Genomic DNA, 16,246 nt, shown 5'->3' with positions numbered 1-16,246 from the left:
GGACAGTACGAACCTCAACATCCCGTGTAATGTATTGTTACTAGCCCCACCTCCAGAAAACTGGACTTTCAACCACTCTTTCGCAACCACCCCTCTACCCTCTCCCTCATCGGGGGACGGTCTTCCTACGAACCTGACATTCGCCCCTGCAGTTCCAGTGTTTGCTACTGTCACGCTCCGTCTCTTGGCCTGATTGTATCGGACCTCTCCAAAGTCGACAACCCCCTCTTCGCATTCCCCCCCATCAAATTGGTCAACCACGACAGTTACAGCAGGCTTCCTTTCGTTTTCCATCTTATCAACTTCTCTTGCAACCTCCGCGTGGACTTTAGCTTTCATTTCCGGCACTACTGATGGAAACCACATTTCGAACATTGAAACAACGGGCTTATGATCCGATGACGTAACATTTTGGCATGAAGTATAATATAACTGTCGCAGGCCGATTTCTCCGGAAGGGAGTCTGAAAACAGAAGTTGGTGTTTTGGCCTGCGAAACCGAGGAGACGTGCGGTATCGCACTATCAGCCCTCGAGACCACAATATCCTCTTCGTCCGAATCTTCTGTTTGGAAGAGAACCTCGTCTTTTAATATGCTCATTCCCCTCGATCTAGCTCGCCCTCTCTTGGCCTCCTGAGGTTCTGCACCTTTAACTTTCCAGAGTATCCTATCACACCAGCTCGGAGCTCGGGCTTTCACACTAGAATCCCATCTCCCTACCGTACCAATGTCATACTTGTAGCTGGGGAGAAACCTGATCTTCCCCTCGCGGAAGCCTACAAAGGCTTTAGCATCCTTTTGTTGTTTGTAGAGCTGATCATGATTTAGCAAGCTATCGATTGTCCCTTGCAGGGTCGGTACCGCTTCTGGATGGATTTCGCTCGGTAGGGGTGGTAGCGGTGGCTCCTCAAATTCTCCCTGGACTTGGTCTACAGGGGACGCTGATGTAGATGGGCCATCCGCGTGTGTAGGTGGGAGGTCCTTGGGCATATAAGAGGACAGTAACCTCCTTATATCCTCGTTCGGGAGTTCAACACGATAGTTGAGATCCCCACACCATAACAGAATATCAGCATCTTCAATGCCTTCAAGGGCACTCCCACTGTCATCGCTTGGATCCCCCTTCTCCCCTTTATCAAAGCCAACAAAGTTCTTCTCAACAGGATCGAAGCTCATTCGTTCCGAGATCTCTCCTGCGTCCCAGTTTCTCCGTTCCGTATTGTTTGTAAAGGCTGCGAGGTGACAGTCCACAAGCACTAATCTCAATGTTTCACCGATAACTAGCCTAATCCCCACACCTCCCTTGTTGCCCATGAAGCCTGTAGCTCGAACGCCCATTCCCGTCCCTACTACCGCTGTCGAGACCGAAGTAACAAGAGGCGATAGGTCTGGCGATACGAAAACCATAAGCAACAAGCCAATGAGCTGTTTCGAAGCCCTACAGATGTAGCCAGCCGGCACCGCCGCCTAAAGGGAAAAAAGCATCGTTACTTTCCCATCAATCGCGAGACAAACTCCCAAAACACACAGTCAGAAAGGCACACCTGAGCATGAGCTTCCCATTTCAGAGAAATCTTGGGATCCATATATTTTATAAAACTCTCCGTGGTTGTGACGTCGACAACCTCCTGCAACGCCAAGACATAGATTCCGACCTCACTAGCACCCTCATCCCCTTCAGATTTGAAATCATTCTGATGATCAAGCAACCACTCTTCCAGATCCCTTTCGGTACCATCACATGCGGCAACGTTCCAACTTGCTACCTTTACCCGTATCTTCTTCTGTTGAAGGTATTCGTTACGTCGGGAAAGAACCTGAGCGCTAAGGTAGGTGTGAATGTCCTGCTGATGGAGATACGCAGCTGGACTTGGTAGATTGAAACCAGCAGTACCTGATGGCACGATAATAACCGACATCTTCTCCCCCTTCTTTACCCCGAGATTTGTAGGATTAACGGATGTTTTCGCTTCACTAGATGACCCAAAGCCCCGCCTGTGTTGTCTTTGGTCGTCGAAGTAAACTTCTGTGGGCGATTTACCATTACCGTATTATTCCCCGGTTTCTGTGATTCGCTTAGCTGAAAAAAGGAAGGAGGAAAAAAAGGGTGATGATCAACACCACAGACTTGTTTTTCTTTTCGCACTCTTTTCCGTTCTTTTCCTCGTATAATTTTTTTTCCCCCGAACGACCGACCGCACAACAGTTGACGGGTTCCGGGAAATAACTATTAAAAGAAGAGCGAATAGACGATTTTCCGATCACCGAGCTTTTGCACTTTTCGGCCGTCCCGGTGGCCGTTTGCCCTGGTTGACAGGTGGTCAGGCAGGTGTCAAAGTAGAAATTTTCGAAAAGAGCTCGATGGAGTTGTACTCGGGTACGCTCGTCCCATGCCCCGATTGTTAGGCCCTAATGAGTTGGATAGGGTTTTTTGAGGCCAAGGAGCAACATGGGGGTATGTTGTATGTGTTACACAACCATTTCCACACAGGTGACCAAAAGCTCCCATCGATATTGTCTTGGAACCGTCATTCATACTCAGTCACTCGGACATCCGGAGAACTGCAAGCATTGTAAACAGAAAAAAAAGAAAAGGTCTGGGCGTGAAACGGATCCCCAGTGATGGAAAGGGAAGAGAGGGAGAACCTTGAGAGGTTTAATGAGAGAAAAAGAGGGAAGATATTGTGCTTATCTTTGCGCCCAAGGTTTATTCGTGAATAGCATCCGCCAGCTATCAAAGACTGGCCCTTCAATTGCCCAGCGCTGCACAAGACGACTACATAATATGGGCAAAGCATCGCCATTCGACCTCTGTAAAGCAGCAGGTATCCAGAGTCCACCTACTACGCTCAAGTCGCCGGGTTGGATTTGCGTTTCTCTTCGTGAGCTATTAACCTGCCACGCCCACTAAAGGAAAAGACGGAAAAAAGAAATAAAGAAAGAAAAGGAATGCAGGTCCAATCTAGCAACTTAAGATACAGTAGTATCATACCGACACCGGTACTCACTGCCCGTACCTAAACCGAGACTACAGCTTATCTCTCAAAACATTGCGGGGAGGGCAAGAAATCTTATCACCCCCGGCCCCCCCGGACCAAGAACGCCGGCACACAGACCGTGAGTTCTATGATATTATGATAGAAGAAAAGTTTAAAATAAACCCCTCACTCACCTTACCTGGCCGACCCTGCCAACCCATCCCATCCCACCCCGTCCCGTCCCGTCCCAGCCTAAATGGGTATAAGCACCGAAAACCACTCAGAGATGCCCTTCACCACCCTACCGTCCCTTCGTTCGCTCCCGAGCCTCACGGCCCGTTAGTACTCAAGTATGTACCTTGTCTCCCGATCCTCAAAAACTACTTGTAGGACCGTAGGGGTGTGGTTTCGGTCACCCAACTGCGACCCAGCCGATGGGGTTTATGGCCCTGAGGAATATACTCGTAGACTATCAAGCTTTTTCCCAAGCGACCATACTATTCCCCTATCAATCTTGAGTGTAGGGCCCTGGAAGTACCTGTTCCCGCTGTTGCGGATGACACGCCAAGATCCATCCACAGATCTCTTCTGCTTACTCGAGTACAGTACGGTAGTCCGAGGTGGGCAAACCTAGCTGAACCGAACTGAGCCTTGGCACCTTCTGCAGGGACTCACAATAAGTACCTGCATCTGTATTTATTACCCCCAGTTCCCTATAATATTTCGAGAATAGGAAAACAGTTCAAGTGTGACATTGTGTGGATGTTTTTTTTTTCTACTGGTCAGGTCACAGAAATCAATGTGCCTGACCATACTACCTCCCGTAAAATCCTGGGATGGCTCAAGGTCATTAATCGTGCTAAAAAGCTGCGATATCAGCACACGGATTACAGTAAGAGATGATGTGTGAGGGGGATTGGTGCTTGGAGTTAGTCTAACGCTTCCCAGCATACCCCTTTGTTTGTATCGACGGTCGTATGGCGGGTTGACGGCACCAGGATAATAAATTGACTGAAGACGGAATCAAGGTCGAGACCGCCTTCCACCGGAAAGAATGATAACGCCCCCCACTCGAGCGAATACCCCGCAGATCCTCGGGGTCAGAGACATTTAGCCATACCCCTTCAAGCGAAGTCATGTCACCACCTTTTGAGCTAAAATCCTGTGGAATTCGGCACATGAGGGAAGGGAGGGAATGGGATGGGATGGCACTGCATGCGGCGGCCGCCATTCCTTGGTTCGTGGTTTTTGGGGAGGCGGCGTGCTAAACTCTAGTGCAGGAAATAACATAACACACGAGTACGGTACTTCTGGGCAGCCCGCTGTGCCAGCGCGGGGAAGCAATCGCATGGTAAATTAGTCGTATCATAAGTAAGGGTCCCGAACCAGATCGACTCCCCCCACCGGAAAAACCACATTCTCAAAAACCACCGCTAGCCCACGCATAAACCGGAATGCACACTCCTTCCTTCTACCCCCCTTAGTCTGGGCTACCTCTTCTCCGAGACTTCTCGTGCCGTGGCTTTCCCGTAAGCTTTTGGTTCGAATTTATTCCCCCCCCCAAGAACCCTTGTGGTATCGTGGCTGAGTGAAATTCAAAGGCGAGAAGCTAGAAATGCAGTCCTAATGCGGCTCCAGGAGATTGTGGGACCTTGGGTACTGTATGGCGCCTTTGGTGGACAAGTTGGGCAGGCTGGGTGAGTGAAGAGGCTACCATACGAGTACTATGCTCGAGTATGTGTGGAGACGCTTTATGTGTGTGGCGGGTAATGGTTTGGGAAACACTTGTATGAACGATGCCGACACTGAACTAAGGCCTTTGCGCAATTGAGCGGGGTCGGGTGGCGTCTAGCCTTTCTAATCGTTTACGAGTATTTGCCTCCAAAGGCCCGTTTTGGTGCTGGCGCCCTTTGCAGTACTCGTACACCCTTTGAACTCGGTGCGCAAAAGGCTCAAGAGTGCTCGAGTGTTCGTACTCGTACTCTTGCACATTCTATGCAAGGGGTGGTGGGCTGTTGGTCATGAAGCAGTACTCGTACGAGTGCGGCCGATAGATATATCGGTCACGTGAAGCCCAATAAGTCAGATTTGGTGAACCCCCTTTGTGGCAGTGTGCCCGGGTACTCCTACAGCTGTCGGAAATTGTGGCGATAGTGTGGGTATGGTGTTGTACCAGTATTCGCTGCGCTTGAGCATGATAGTCTACGCAGTTTAGGAAGCAGGAGATCTACGCCCCTAGAAAACTAGCGACTATAGAAGACAGGGTGCGCACAGAGTGGCCAGAAACAAGGCCAAAGTATCACACAAACCCACGTTCAGAACCCCGTACTGTACTTGCGCACTGCAGAAGTTTCCGGAAATGTGGAAAATAACTTGGCACCTTGGCGCGATCAAAAAAAAGAAAAAGAGTAAAAACAATGGGAGTAGGAAACGGGCAAATCAGAAAGAAAAGAGAAAACAAAATCAAAGTATACTATGCTTGAAACTTATTACCTCTATCTTGTAGAATACATTTAGCAACAATAGAGGGCAATTTAGATATCTCATGATTGATATCCTCAACTGTGATTCTGTTCCACTCCTCCTTGAGAATTGTTCTCATATCTGCAGAATTCATGACTTGCTCCTCCCCACGCCGCCGTAGGATCCTAGCCTTCATAATCTGCCAGATATGCTCAATCGAATTAAAATCCGGAGAGTTTGGTGGCCAAGCAATCTTTTTTAACCCCACCTTTTCCCTTTCGGAATTCGTAAAGTTTGAATTGTGTGATGGAGCGTTATCCTCCATTAACAATAGGCTCGAGGTTGGATCGGCAGCTAATTTCTCCAAGTAGGCGGGCCACAAAATTGGCCGACAGACACAAGCCACATACCTCCAAGAATCAATCCCCCCTCCATCCCGGATCTTTAATTTTTCAATTTTAAATTTTTTAGACCGCCAGGTCTGCTTCGTTTTCACCTTTTCCCCTGTGTCCTTTGCTGTCTTGCGGGCTTCCTGAGCTGCCTTCAGCTCCGCCTCTCGTAGCTCTCTCCACTCACTACTGCTCCACCAAGCTGTATTGATTAAATGTTCCTCCTGCTCGCACTGCTGATTGTACTCAAGAACTTTGGATTTTGCTTCTTCTTTTTCTTGCTTTGTTTCAGTCAACCAAATAAAGAAAGGCCCTTTCCAGCCCCATCCAATGGCCCCCCAGCACATCACCGAACAGCCTTTTTTTTTTTTGGCACCAACACAGTCATTGTGCCACTTTTCTCCTTTCTCTCTCCACACAATACTAACTCCGAACGCCGCTCCAACCTCAATTGACATCTCATCCGTGAAGATAAGGCCGGCCCACTCCTGCTCTGCTCTCCAGTTCTCCCTGCCCGTGCAGTATATCTATATAGTCAACCAGTAGATAGTTAGTAAAGTTCCAATATATATATAAAATAGTATAATAAATTAGGTTGACTTACCAAGTGTTTTGCTTTATTTTCTGCATCCAATATTGGTTTAAATTCCTCCCTGTATGCATGAATGCCTCGCTCAATTAAGGCTCTAAACACAGTAGCATCACTTACATGCCCCAGGCCAGCTTCACGACGTATATCAATCAGCTTCATACGTTGCATCTTAAAGCCTGTTTTTACTGTCCTCACAAGCTGATCTTTATCTTCTGCTGTGAGGGTAGCTGGCCTACTAGCATGCTTCTTAGGGTTCAGGCAACCTCCTGAGATCAGCTCATATAGGGTGAATGGTGCCTCGGTAACCGGTGCACTATTGGCAGGAACCGCAAGGGCAGGAATTGCGTCCAGAGGGGTTGAATCAGGGGGGCCGGACTGTGTGACACGATTTTCCAAAGTTGGTGGAACCGCTAATCTGACACTGTCTTCAGCCTGTCTAACAACAGACGTACTGCTGGAGGCGAGGGTATTGGTGGTGGCTTCCTGGCGGGCCACTCGTGCATTATCCACCGCATTATGCCAGATATCATTCGCAGTTGAAATTGAAACTCCAGTTTCCATTTTTATTTGCTTATAGGTTATTGGCTTTGGTAGACTTCAGTAGGCAATGATGACCGCACACCGCCGAGGTGAAATCTCCTTTCCTAAGATATATTAGTAACACATCTATACAGAGTCTATTCAAACTCACCTCTTTTTACTAGATTCCGTGGCATGGCGGTGTTGTTGTGGTTGCACCGATCACAAGAAAAAACCCATAAACGGTGTGTTGACAGGTTGCAACCTGGGTGCCAAGGTGCCAAGTTATTTTCCACATTTCCGGAAACTTCTGCAGTGCGCAAGTAGACTATTAAGTCCGGGAATCACCACGGAAAAGGAAAAGGAAAACAAAAACAAAAGGAAAAAGAAAAAGAAAAAGCTACCCTCAAACCTTCCCCTTACGATGAGTATCATACATGTAAAAGGAAAACAAACCATTTCCAGTCCTACGGCACCCGCCCGCCTTCACTTCAATCCCATCCAAAAACCCCAACGTCACAACGCACCGGAAACCAATTACGCGATGAACTGACCACCGCCTACAACAACCCTCCGCGGAATGTGTGGCGTACGATAACTTGCGCCCCCCCCCAAAAAAAATGAAAAAAATGAATGGAAAAAACCTCCCCCGCAAACCCGGGAACCGTGGCAGCGCACTACCGCTCGAGCACTTCCACCCGGCCGTCGGGAAGCCAGCCAGCCAGTTAGTACCGTACCATGACCAACAAAACTACTTGTACTCGTACGGCTGGTGGTGGTGGTGGTGGGGGGGGCCTCCAAAAGGTCGGTAAAGCCGAGATGTTTACGGAGGTACCGCACCTAAGTTTTGTATGTTACACTAATAGTGATTGTGGTGTCTGCCACCTGCGTAACATACAAAACTTAGGAGCTGTACCTCCGTATTACCGACCGGTACTATACATGTTTTTTTTGTTTTGTTTTTTATTTGCCAAATTTTAAAGGGGGGGGTGGGAAGGAAGCTGTCAAAAGTCCCTCCCTCCTTCTCGTCGGGTCTCGGGTTGTCTGTTGCATAGGCTCGACAAACGACGAAACGCAAGCTTCACTTCGCTTGGCTTCGCGGAGGAGGAGGAATAGGTTACCCGTACTGTATCAACTATTATTATTGTTATGAGTGCATTTGACCGATCATGTGAACCAATGGGAATGCAGGAGTCTTCAATAACGACAGGTGGTCACTTCTTGTTTTTGTTTTGTTTTGTTTTGTTTTTTTGTCGCCTTGCTCCGGACGGAGACGCTTCCGCCTCCGTCTTTTTTGGCGTGAGGAGTTCCACCCGTTGAAGGGTACGGTAAGGTATGATATGATACCGTCGGGTTGGCTGTGAAATATTGATAATTTTAATAGCTTACAATAGGATACACTGTACGGTATCATAGCTGGCCAGTCAGTCGGCTCGGAATTCAGGGGTGAGTGGCCGAAGCATAAGATAAGATCGATGGGAGAAGAAGGGGACATGTGGAGGATTCAGCGCCAGAGGATAAACTCGAGTGAATAATTTTACAGTAACAATAAGATACGAGTCCAAGCTGCTGTGAGAGAGGTGAAGAGGTGAAGAGGTGAAACAGGATTGTCATCCAATTCCAGAATCGTTAAATCAATGCACTTTGCGCGAGTTATGGAAAAAAATACTGTTTGATGGAGAAGAGAACAAAAACCTCTCACTTTTATATTCCTTCTCCAGACTCTTTTTTCCTTCTCCAAAGACCGGTTGAATGGGAAAGAGATGAAGCTCTTCCCCACAACAACCAGCTTCAGACAGGTACAAAAAAAGAGAATCAAAAAAACCCGCAGCTATAGACAGAATAGAGAAGAGAAAAAACCCAGCACAACACACCAGATCTATGCTACTCCACTTTTTGCCATGCTTCGACAAAAAAAAAAACCTGCCTCTCCAAACTGAAAAAAGCCAACAATCCCCGCTCCCCCTTCAACTAAAACTCCATCGTGAGAAGCAAAAAAGATGCTACATGAATGAAGTATACCCCCGAACCCCCAAGTAAAAAGGTTAGAAAACTGAGAACCAACCGCCGACGAGAAAGAAGAAGCAAGTGCCCAAATAATAACACAAATCTTCACCGAACCCAGTTGAAGAATATAAAGGGGAGATAGAAAAGCCACAAAACACCCATCCCGTACAAACCCCCAAGCCTGTCCCAACCGTACAGTCTTTTTTCGTTAGTTTTTGTCATAGAATGCAAAGAAAAGGAAAGGGTATGAAAATAAAACACCGTCGTCATCAAGAGCCACCCAAAGAAGCCAAAAGAAAGTCAACACCGCCCAAGGGAGAAGGAAAAAAAGTGTCCGCAAAGCAGCAAACCCGGATGAAGTCGAAGGGAAAGGAAATAAAATAGGAGAGCTAATAAGGGCAGAGTAGCGTAAAGGCAAGGTAGGTCCACGCAAGGAAATGGGGAAGGAATAGACAGCGAAAAGGTTAAAAGTATACAGAAAGCGGAATGGTGAAAATATATGCAAGAAAACCCGTATATAAAGTCAGGGTATTTCGAATATGCCGGGAACAAATCCCAATAGTTACAAAATGTTTGTCAACCCGACATAAACCCCACAACCACAGGTTAGGCAAACAAAAAAAAAAAAAAACTCTTCTCAAGCAGGAATGCTCTAACACCTTCGCTCACGGTCACCATGTCCCACCATAATGCCTGGAATCAAAAAATAATAATAAACGTAGCAAAAATTGATCCAGCCCAGCGGCGGACTCGGGAACTCAATACCAAGGTGAAAGGAAGAAATTAGACCGCCAGATCTTCCCACCCCCCTCCGACCCACTCAACATCGTACCCATCGTCATCAGCATACCCGTGATCGGATTCGTAACTCCAGCTTCTACGCTTGAGTTCCTTCTCCCGTTCAGCACGCTCACGTTCTTCCTCCTCCTCGTCTTCGATAACCCAATCACTCCAAGACTTAGAGACGCACTCGCTCTGCTGGAAGTGCATACCAAAAGCATCCGCTTCTTTGGTCACAGCAGGTGGCTTGATTGGAATCTTTTCGGTTCGAAGCTTGAAGTGGTTTTCCATGGCCGTGAAAGAAGCACCAAGACCGGAATCGAGCGATGGAGTAACATGAACGTAGTAGCCCATATCCTTTGCATAACGATCAGGATCATTGGCAAACATACCCTCGCTGTAGATGACCGGCTCCTCCTGATCATGAACGATGGAAAGTTGACGGGGCTGAGGTGTCATGTGAAGGGCTTGGGCCCACGGGAAAGAACCGCCCTGGGCAATTTGAGGACTCTGAATAGATGGAGTGCGAAGCGGTTCGCGGTTGGCGGGGGCGGGAACGACTTCTCTATCTTCAGTGCAGAAGTCATCATCCAAACCCTCTTCATCTGTAGTCCAATACACAACTCGCTCAATGGCATCACGAACACCAGCAAGCGAACGTTTTTTAGGGTCCAGGGCCAAACAATAAGAAAGGACGTCATAGGTATCATATGACAAGGTCGGGAAAATATCGAAAAGGGACTCCCGATCCAAAACGTAATCGGCAAATAAGGGGTCACTTCCGGCGGGCACAACGAACGGGTTGCGGGCAAAGAGAACATTCAAAAGACAGATTCCTACAGCCCAGATATCCGCCTTCTCAGGCGAATATCCGCCAACTGAGTCATACTGTTCCGGTGCCATGTAACGGTCGCTTCCAACAGCTGACTCATCAGTCCACTCATCCATGGTTGCCAAGCCGAAATCACCCAGTTTCATCAGTCCAAATTGGCTCAAGAAGATATTCTCAGGCTTAATGTCGCGATGGTAGACACCCTTGGAATGCATGTGCTCCACAGCAGCCACCAGCTGCAACATGAAGTCTCTGACATGTTCGGTCTCCAAGGGGCCACGTCCAAGACGGATGGCCTCGTAGAGATCACCATTAGGGCAATATTCAAGCACGAGAAAAATATGGCTTTCGGTCTCAAAGGAATGAATTAGGTTGACGATGCTTGGGTGGTTGCCGACTCGGGAATGGAACTCGTACTCCTGGGAAAGCTCATCAATAGCAAACTCGGTGGTTGCTGCCGCTGCCGAGTTGGCCTTAGTAAGGCACTTGATGGCAACCATCTCCCCAGAGTGGATGTCCTTGGCCAAGGAGACCATTCCGAATGAGCCATGGTTGAGGAGCCTAACCGACTTGAAACGCCTATGGTTACGCAAGCCATCATCAGCACGACTCCTCAGCAGTGACCCAAACAAACAAATACATACCCATCAAGAAGGACACCCTCCTGGAACGAATTTCTCATGCACTCCATTGGTAATTCAAGTAGGTCGATTGGATTTGAGGGGTGAGTGGTGGTGATTGGCGATTGGTCTGTTGCTTTAAGGATTAAAGTATAGATGAATGTAGTATAGTAGCAGTAGTAACAGGTTTTTAAGACTCGGAAGTCGACCGAGTCCGCGCAGAAATCCAGAACAGTCTATTGGCGGATTGAGGAGATCGCTTTTTTGGTCATACACACGGGTGGAATGTCCCTCGCTGAGGTACCAAACCTAGGGATTTAGAGAACAAAATTCTCTAATTTTGAGACAGATACTCTGATCTGATTGAGTAGTGGGATGGTGAGGAGTTTGTGTTGGCTTGCAGGATCAAGAACGAAAGAAAATCACAATGTTTGGATCGGTAACTCCAGACGCATATAGGCGGTACGTTCCTGGGCTTGGAGGGGAAAAAAGAAAAAAAAAAAGATCGAAAAAAAAAAAAGATGTCGCGGGCGGTGGCCGTGTGGGTTGGAGAAAGAAAAAAAGAGTGAAAACTTATGAACGCATGAGAAATGTTGCTGTGAACTATATTGAATCCATGCCCCGGTTAGTATTGTTCTAATATACCTCCCTTCCTCCCTTCACTTTATATTGAAGTATTTTCTTGCTGCCCCTGAGACAACATATGTGTATATACATATATATATATATACACACATATACGTCTTAACACTCGGGGGGGGGGAAGGTTCGGAGATATCAAGCTATGGTTAGACTTACGGATCGACGATAAGGAAACTCGTTCAGTGATGAGCTCGGCCGAGCTCGAGGGCGGTAGCGAGCAGTAACTCTCTGAAACTGTAGTTCAAGAAGTGTTTACAGAGAACGGATTACCAGGTGTTGGAAGTTGATGCCCTGCTGGAAAGAAAAAACGAGTGGGTTTAACCCTAGTTATCGATCCTCCGTAGCACCGTCGTCGTTGTTTGTTCTAGAGGTTTGCGTGTCCAGGTTGCGGGCTAGTTCGTAACAAGAGTCGGAGACGAAGAGTGAGTGATAAGTGGTGGTTGTGGTGATTTTGGATGAAGGGGGCTGGAAGGATCCGGGGCTGCAATGTGAGGTCGAATTATCAGGCTTAGCGAAGCTTTTCCCCGTGGGACACGTAGAAGAACGTCTCTAGCTTATGGATTGCAGTTTGATCGAGCGAAGGAGTGAGTGCGGCGGACGAGAGAGGATAGGGAGAGGGGAGAGAGAAGAGGAGAAGCCCCCAGGGGAAAAGACTCGACAGCTTGAACAGATCGCGGTATGGTGACAACGCAGGGTAGAGGAAACGACGATAAAGCGGAAGAAGGTGGAAGAGATGAGAAGAAGGGGCAAAAATGCTGATATATGGAGCTGGCAACCGGCCACTGGGCAAGGCCAAGCTGGATGGGTTGACCGGGGGGGGTGGTGGTGTGGAAGGTTGTGTGGATGGGATGGGGTGGCTGTCTGGTTGCTCGAATTTCCCAAGCATTCGTCCACTCACTTTCCTTCCACCTTGAGCAGCTCTGCTGGGCTATGTATGATAGGAGCGGAAAACCTGAAGGAGCGAGCGAGCGAGCCAGCGGCGTAACACACAGCCCAGCCTAAGAAAGAAAACTCTCCCACCACCACAAACCGGGCCCTCCACAGCGACCTACAGAAGGCTGCCCCTTTCCATTTCTTTCTTCCCCTGTCCTCCATCCAGTTCGTGCTCCAAAATACTAGGACGTTTCCTTCACGAATAGAATATTATCATTATTCTGCCCGCCACTTGGTACTCACAATACTATAGAATATCTGTATGATATGTTATGGCCGGGCATGGTGGACCCATTTCGACTTTACCGTCAGCTACACCACATTTCAGGCAGAATGAGTACGGACATGGCAGGTGCGTGTGGGTGTGTGTGATGGCATGTACGAGTAGGAGAGACCATGAGCGGAGGTTACGTGGTGATGCACTATCCCGTTTATCGCCTAGCGTCCCGCAATGTTACCACCCCCATGATGTTAATAATGCAGTAAACATTGAAGTGGCGAGAACAGGGTGTGGTCCCCTCGTCTATGATAGGCTATCTATTTCAGAATGGTGGAAAGCTCCGCTGTTTCTGGGCATGATCATCACTTTGGCCCCACTGACGCGCCAGTCTCTACGCCGACCAATTGTTTTCCCTCTCGAAGATTCCCTCATATAAATGATTGAGCCCGAAGGGTGTCTGTACGAGTATCTGTGTCCACACGACACTTTCTTTTTTGGCTCTCAGAGCACCATTGACTCTGATGGTTCAAGAAGTGGCCTTCCGCCTCCTCCTCTTGAGTACGAGTTACAGTATCTCTCTCCCTTGCTCTACGAGTAGTTCTAGGTGCTTCCGTCATGTGCGCCTGTCACTACGAGTGAAAAGCTACCGTAGGTCAAAGCCTACTCGTACTGGTACCGCTCGTACTGTGCTCGAGTATCGTACCTTTCGCACCGTTTCGGCGGCAGCAATTACCGTGAATAAGAAAATAAATCCAACCCCCCCGAACTTCGCTCCCCACCCTCCCGAGGTTCCTATCCATTCTCGGGCGGAACAGAGACAAAGTTACAGTACAAGTACCGTATGGGTGATTCCCTTCCGAACCACGGCGAAAGCGTGGTGGGCGTGCCCACAGATTTCAAAGACTCGTGGAACTACATTAACGTTTCAAGAGTTTGGACCTCTCTCTCTCTTTGACAGAAAAATGCTATGTGGTGTGTCGTCACGGCACGGAAGCCTAACCGTAACACCTGGCACGGGCCAGACGGGAAACAAAGAGAAGTACTTGCATTCGTACGAGCACATAGAACTATCTGGTATCATACATACAAATTGATACAAGTTCTCAAAAACATTCTGGAGTTTGACATGATATTCCCATCTCGGACACAAACCGGAAAGGCTTGCTATGATACACCGGTAACCCCGAACCTCTTGCCATAGCATTACGACTACTGGTATTCGTCGTAGATACCAAAACCATGGATGGATCTCTCCTGTGGCATGAAATGTTGCATGCTGTTCACCAATCCGGAAATGGATAGGTAGAAATCTTGAGATATTTTTCCTCACCTGCCTTGCCGATCCGGTAGAATCCTACACGTACCCCCATTAGGGCCTATGATACAATCTGCTACTTAGCATCGCAGTTTCGCCCTAGGAGTGTGTGTGGTTGTCGGATGAATAAGATCCTCTCCCATCATCCGGAAAATATTGGTCAACTATTTTTTTTCCATCCGTCGACGAACCCCAAAAAAACTCATAGTGCGGTAGAAGGTGTTGGTTGTGGTGGTGGTGTTTATTTTTTGTTGAGGGTTTGGAAGCAAAATTAATATCTGAAACCATGCCCCTCCGGCATGAGCTCGCACCTCCTTGGAAAAATGGAGAGCATGGATGATGGTTCATACTGTATCGAGTCCAATTTGCGTGATGGTGGCATCATGGTGCTGCCAATCGCGATCTGCTCGACTACAGTACCATTCCAAACCCCAACAACAAATTACCGTAGTTACCCTCCTTGGGAGAAACCTCTCCTCCCTCCAATTGCCCATTCTCTGCAGAACGGGCATCGCCAGGAGGGGCGATCCCAGTTCCGCGTACAGTATGATCAGTCACAAAAGGGTCCCAAACACCAACCATTCCCCTGCAAATGGGAGGGCACTACAAGCTTCGAAACAAAGGGCAACCATTTTAGAAAAAGAAGAATGGGAAAAGCAATAAAAAAATAGAAATAATAACACTGGGACTTAATTAGGCAAGGTGATCTTCTTAACACGTTCACCCTGCGTTCAAAAACAGTGCCCACCAAGGGATGCCCACCAAGCGATCAAAAATAATCAAACCACTGAGGGACGCGGAAAGTGTCTGCAGTGAGGAAACTTTGATTACAGCATGCTCGAGCATTGTACGGTATCCGAGGAAAGGGGGGAAAGAACAAAACGGTCCTGAGTGTATTTTACCACAATATACAAGTGCTCGTGCTCTACGAGTACTAGTACAAGTGTGGAAAAACAAAAAAAAAGCCAATTTGCCGCCTCTCAACTTTATGATAGGAAAAGTTGGATCGCCAATGGCAGAATAGGGTACCGTACGAGTACTCGAGTACAGTACTCGTACTAGTACAATTCCCATTCTAAGGTCATCCCAATGCCGCCCTTTTTGACAAGGAATCCCGTCAATTGGTCATAAGGTCAATTGATTGGCTAGAGCTCCTTCACGGCGCTCATCGAGTTCGAGAGCCATTCCCTCCACCCACCACTCATCCACCCATCGTGCTGCCCTCCCACCCTCTTTCCCCACAGTTTCACTAGGGGGCTTTTCTTTCTCTTCCGCCCTTTCCCTTTCCAGCACGCAAAAGATGGGAAAGATTTCGCTAACCGCTGACGGGCCCTGGCCCACATATCGCGTGCTTGGGAAAGGAGGGGAAGGGAATACCGGTAGGGAGGCAAGGGAAAGTGGTGCATGCTTTCTCCCTCTACGATAGCCAACTCTGCTACCGGTACTTGTGCTGCTACGCGCGCGATACCACCATACCATACCGGTAGCACGCTACGGTAGTACTCGAGTACACAAAAGGACATGTTCGAACCGGGACGGGCAATATGATACGGTACTCTGTCGAAAGAAGAAGACAAAATACCCTATTGCTCCAAGAACCGGCAACTTGTTGTGATGAAAAAACTAGGAATGGATCAAAAGGATTGGATGGGTGTGGGTGGGTGCGAGGGGGAATGAAAGTGGGACTGGCAGCTGGTGGCCTCTCTTGTGAGACTTGCCATAACCGTATCCTTACCCAGACAGGTTGCGAACTTGAATGTTCCAGAACAAGCTCGGAAGCGGGCATTTCGAGAAGGGATCTCAACGGGTTTCCATTGCTGGCAATAGTTTCCGAAGCTAGAGAGCCTAGGGGAAGGTACCGGTACGGTTCCATACGGTAGCCCGGATTTGCTGCACTTTCTTGTCTGTCTGATAGCGATGGGTGTGATGCGGGGTATTAACATCATAGTACGAGTA

The 16,246-nt window shown here is 48.2% G+C and overlaps 4 protein-coding genes; 2 read left to right on the top strand and 2 right to left on the bottom strand.

The window, feature by feature from the left end:
• GSTUM_00006522001 (uncharacterized protein) overlaps positions 1-2,299 on the bottom strand; it is a 3,470-nt gene extending 1,171 nt beyond the window's left edge. Inside the window, exons 1-2 of the mRNA XM_002838702.2 lie at positions 1,545-2,299; positions 1-1,467 (exon numbers count right to left, since the gene is read on the bottom strand). The exon at positions 1-1,467 is cut by the window's left edge and continues 1,171 nt beyond it. Of these exons, the coding sequence (XP_002838748.1) occupies positions 1-1,467; positions 1,545-1,919 (1,842 nt within the window). The 5' untranslated portion in view covers positions 1,920-2,299.
• A 7,150-nt stretch (positions 2,300-9,449) lies between these two features.
• Positions 9,450-12,213, bottom strand: GSTUM_00006520001 (uncharacterized protein). XM_002838701.2 has 3 exons: positions 11,979-12,213; positions 11,205-11,783; positions 9,450-11,139 (listed from the first exon to the last, which is right to left on the bottom strand). The coding sequence occupies exons 2-3, from the start codon at positions 11,249-11,251 to the stop codon at positions 9,732-9,734; spliced, it is 1,455 nt and encodes a 484-aa protein (XP_002838747.1). The 5' UTR covers positions 11,252-11,783; positions 11,979-12,213; the 3' UTR covers positions 9,450-9,731.
• Positions 12,214-12,248: 35 nt separating this feature from the next.
• On the top strand, positions 12,249-12,521 carry GSTUM_00006519001 (uncharacterized protein). XM_002838700.2 has 1 exon: positions 12,249-12,521. The coding sequence occupies exon 1, from the start codon at positions 12,379-12,381 to the stop codon at positions 12,505-12,507; it is 129 nt and encodes a 42-aa protein (XP_002838746.1). The 5' UTR covers positions 12,249-12,378; the 3' UTR covers positions 12,508-12,521.
• Positions 12,522-14,979: 2,458 nt separating this feature from the next.
• GSTUM_00006518001 (uncharacterized protein) overlaps positions 14,980-16,246 on the top strand; it is a 1,860-nt gene continuing 593 nt past the window's right edge. Inside the window, exon 1 of the mRNA XM_052355769.1 lies at positions 14,980-16,246. This exon is cut by the window's right edge and continues 593 nt beyond it. Within this exon, the coding sequence (XP_052211736.1) occupies positions 15,835-16,170 (336 nt within the window). The 5' untranslated portion in view covers positions 14,980-15,834 and the 3' untranslated portion in view covers positions 16,171-16,246.

The sequence above is a fragment of the Tuber melanosporum genome, assembly GCF_000151645.1.
Source record: "Tuber melanosporum whole genome shotgun sequence assembly, scaffold_27, strain Mel28".
Taxonomy (NCBI): domain Eukaryota; kingdom Fungi; phylum Ascomycota; class Pezizomycetes; order Pezizales; family Tuberaceae; genus Tuber; species Tuber melanosporum.
Note: the sequence above shows the minus strand (reverse complement) of the source record. Positions and strands in the feature narration are given on the sequence as shown.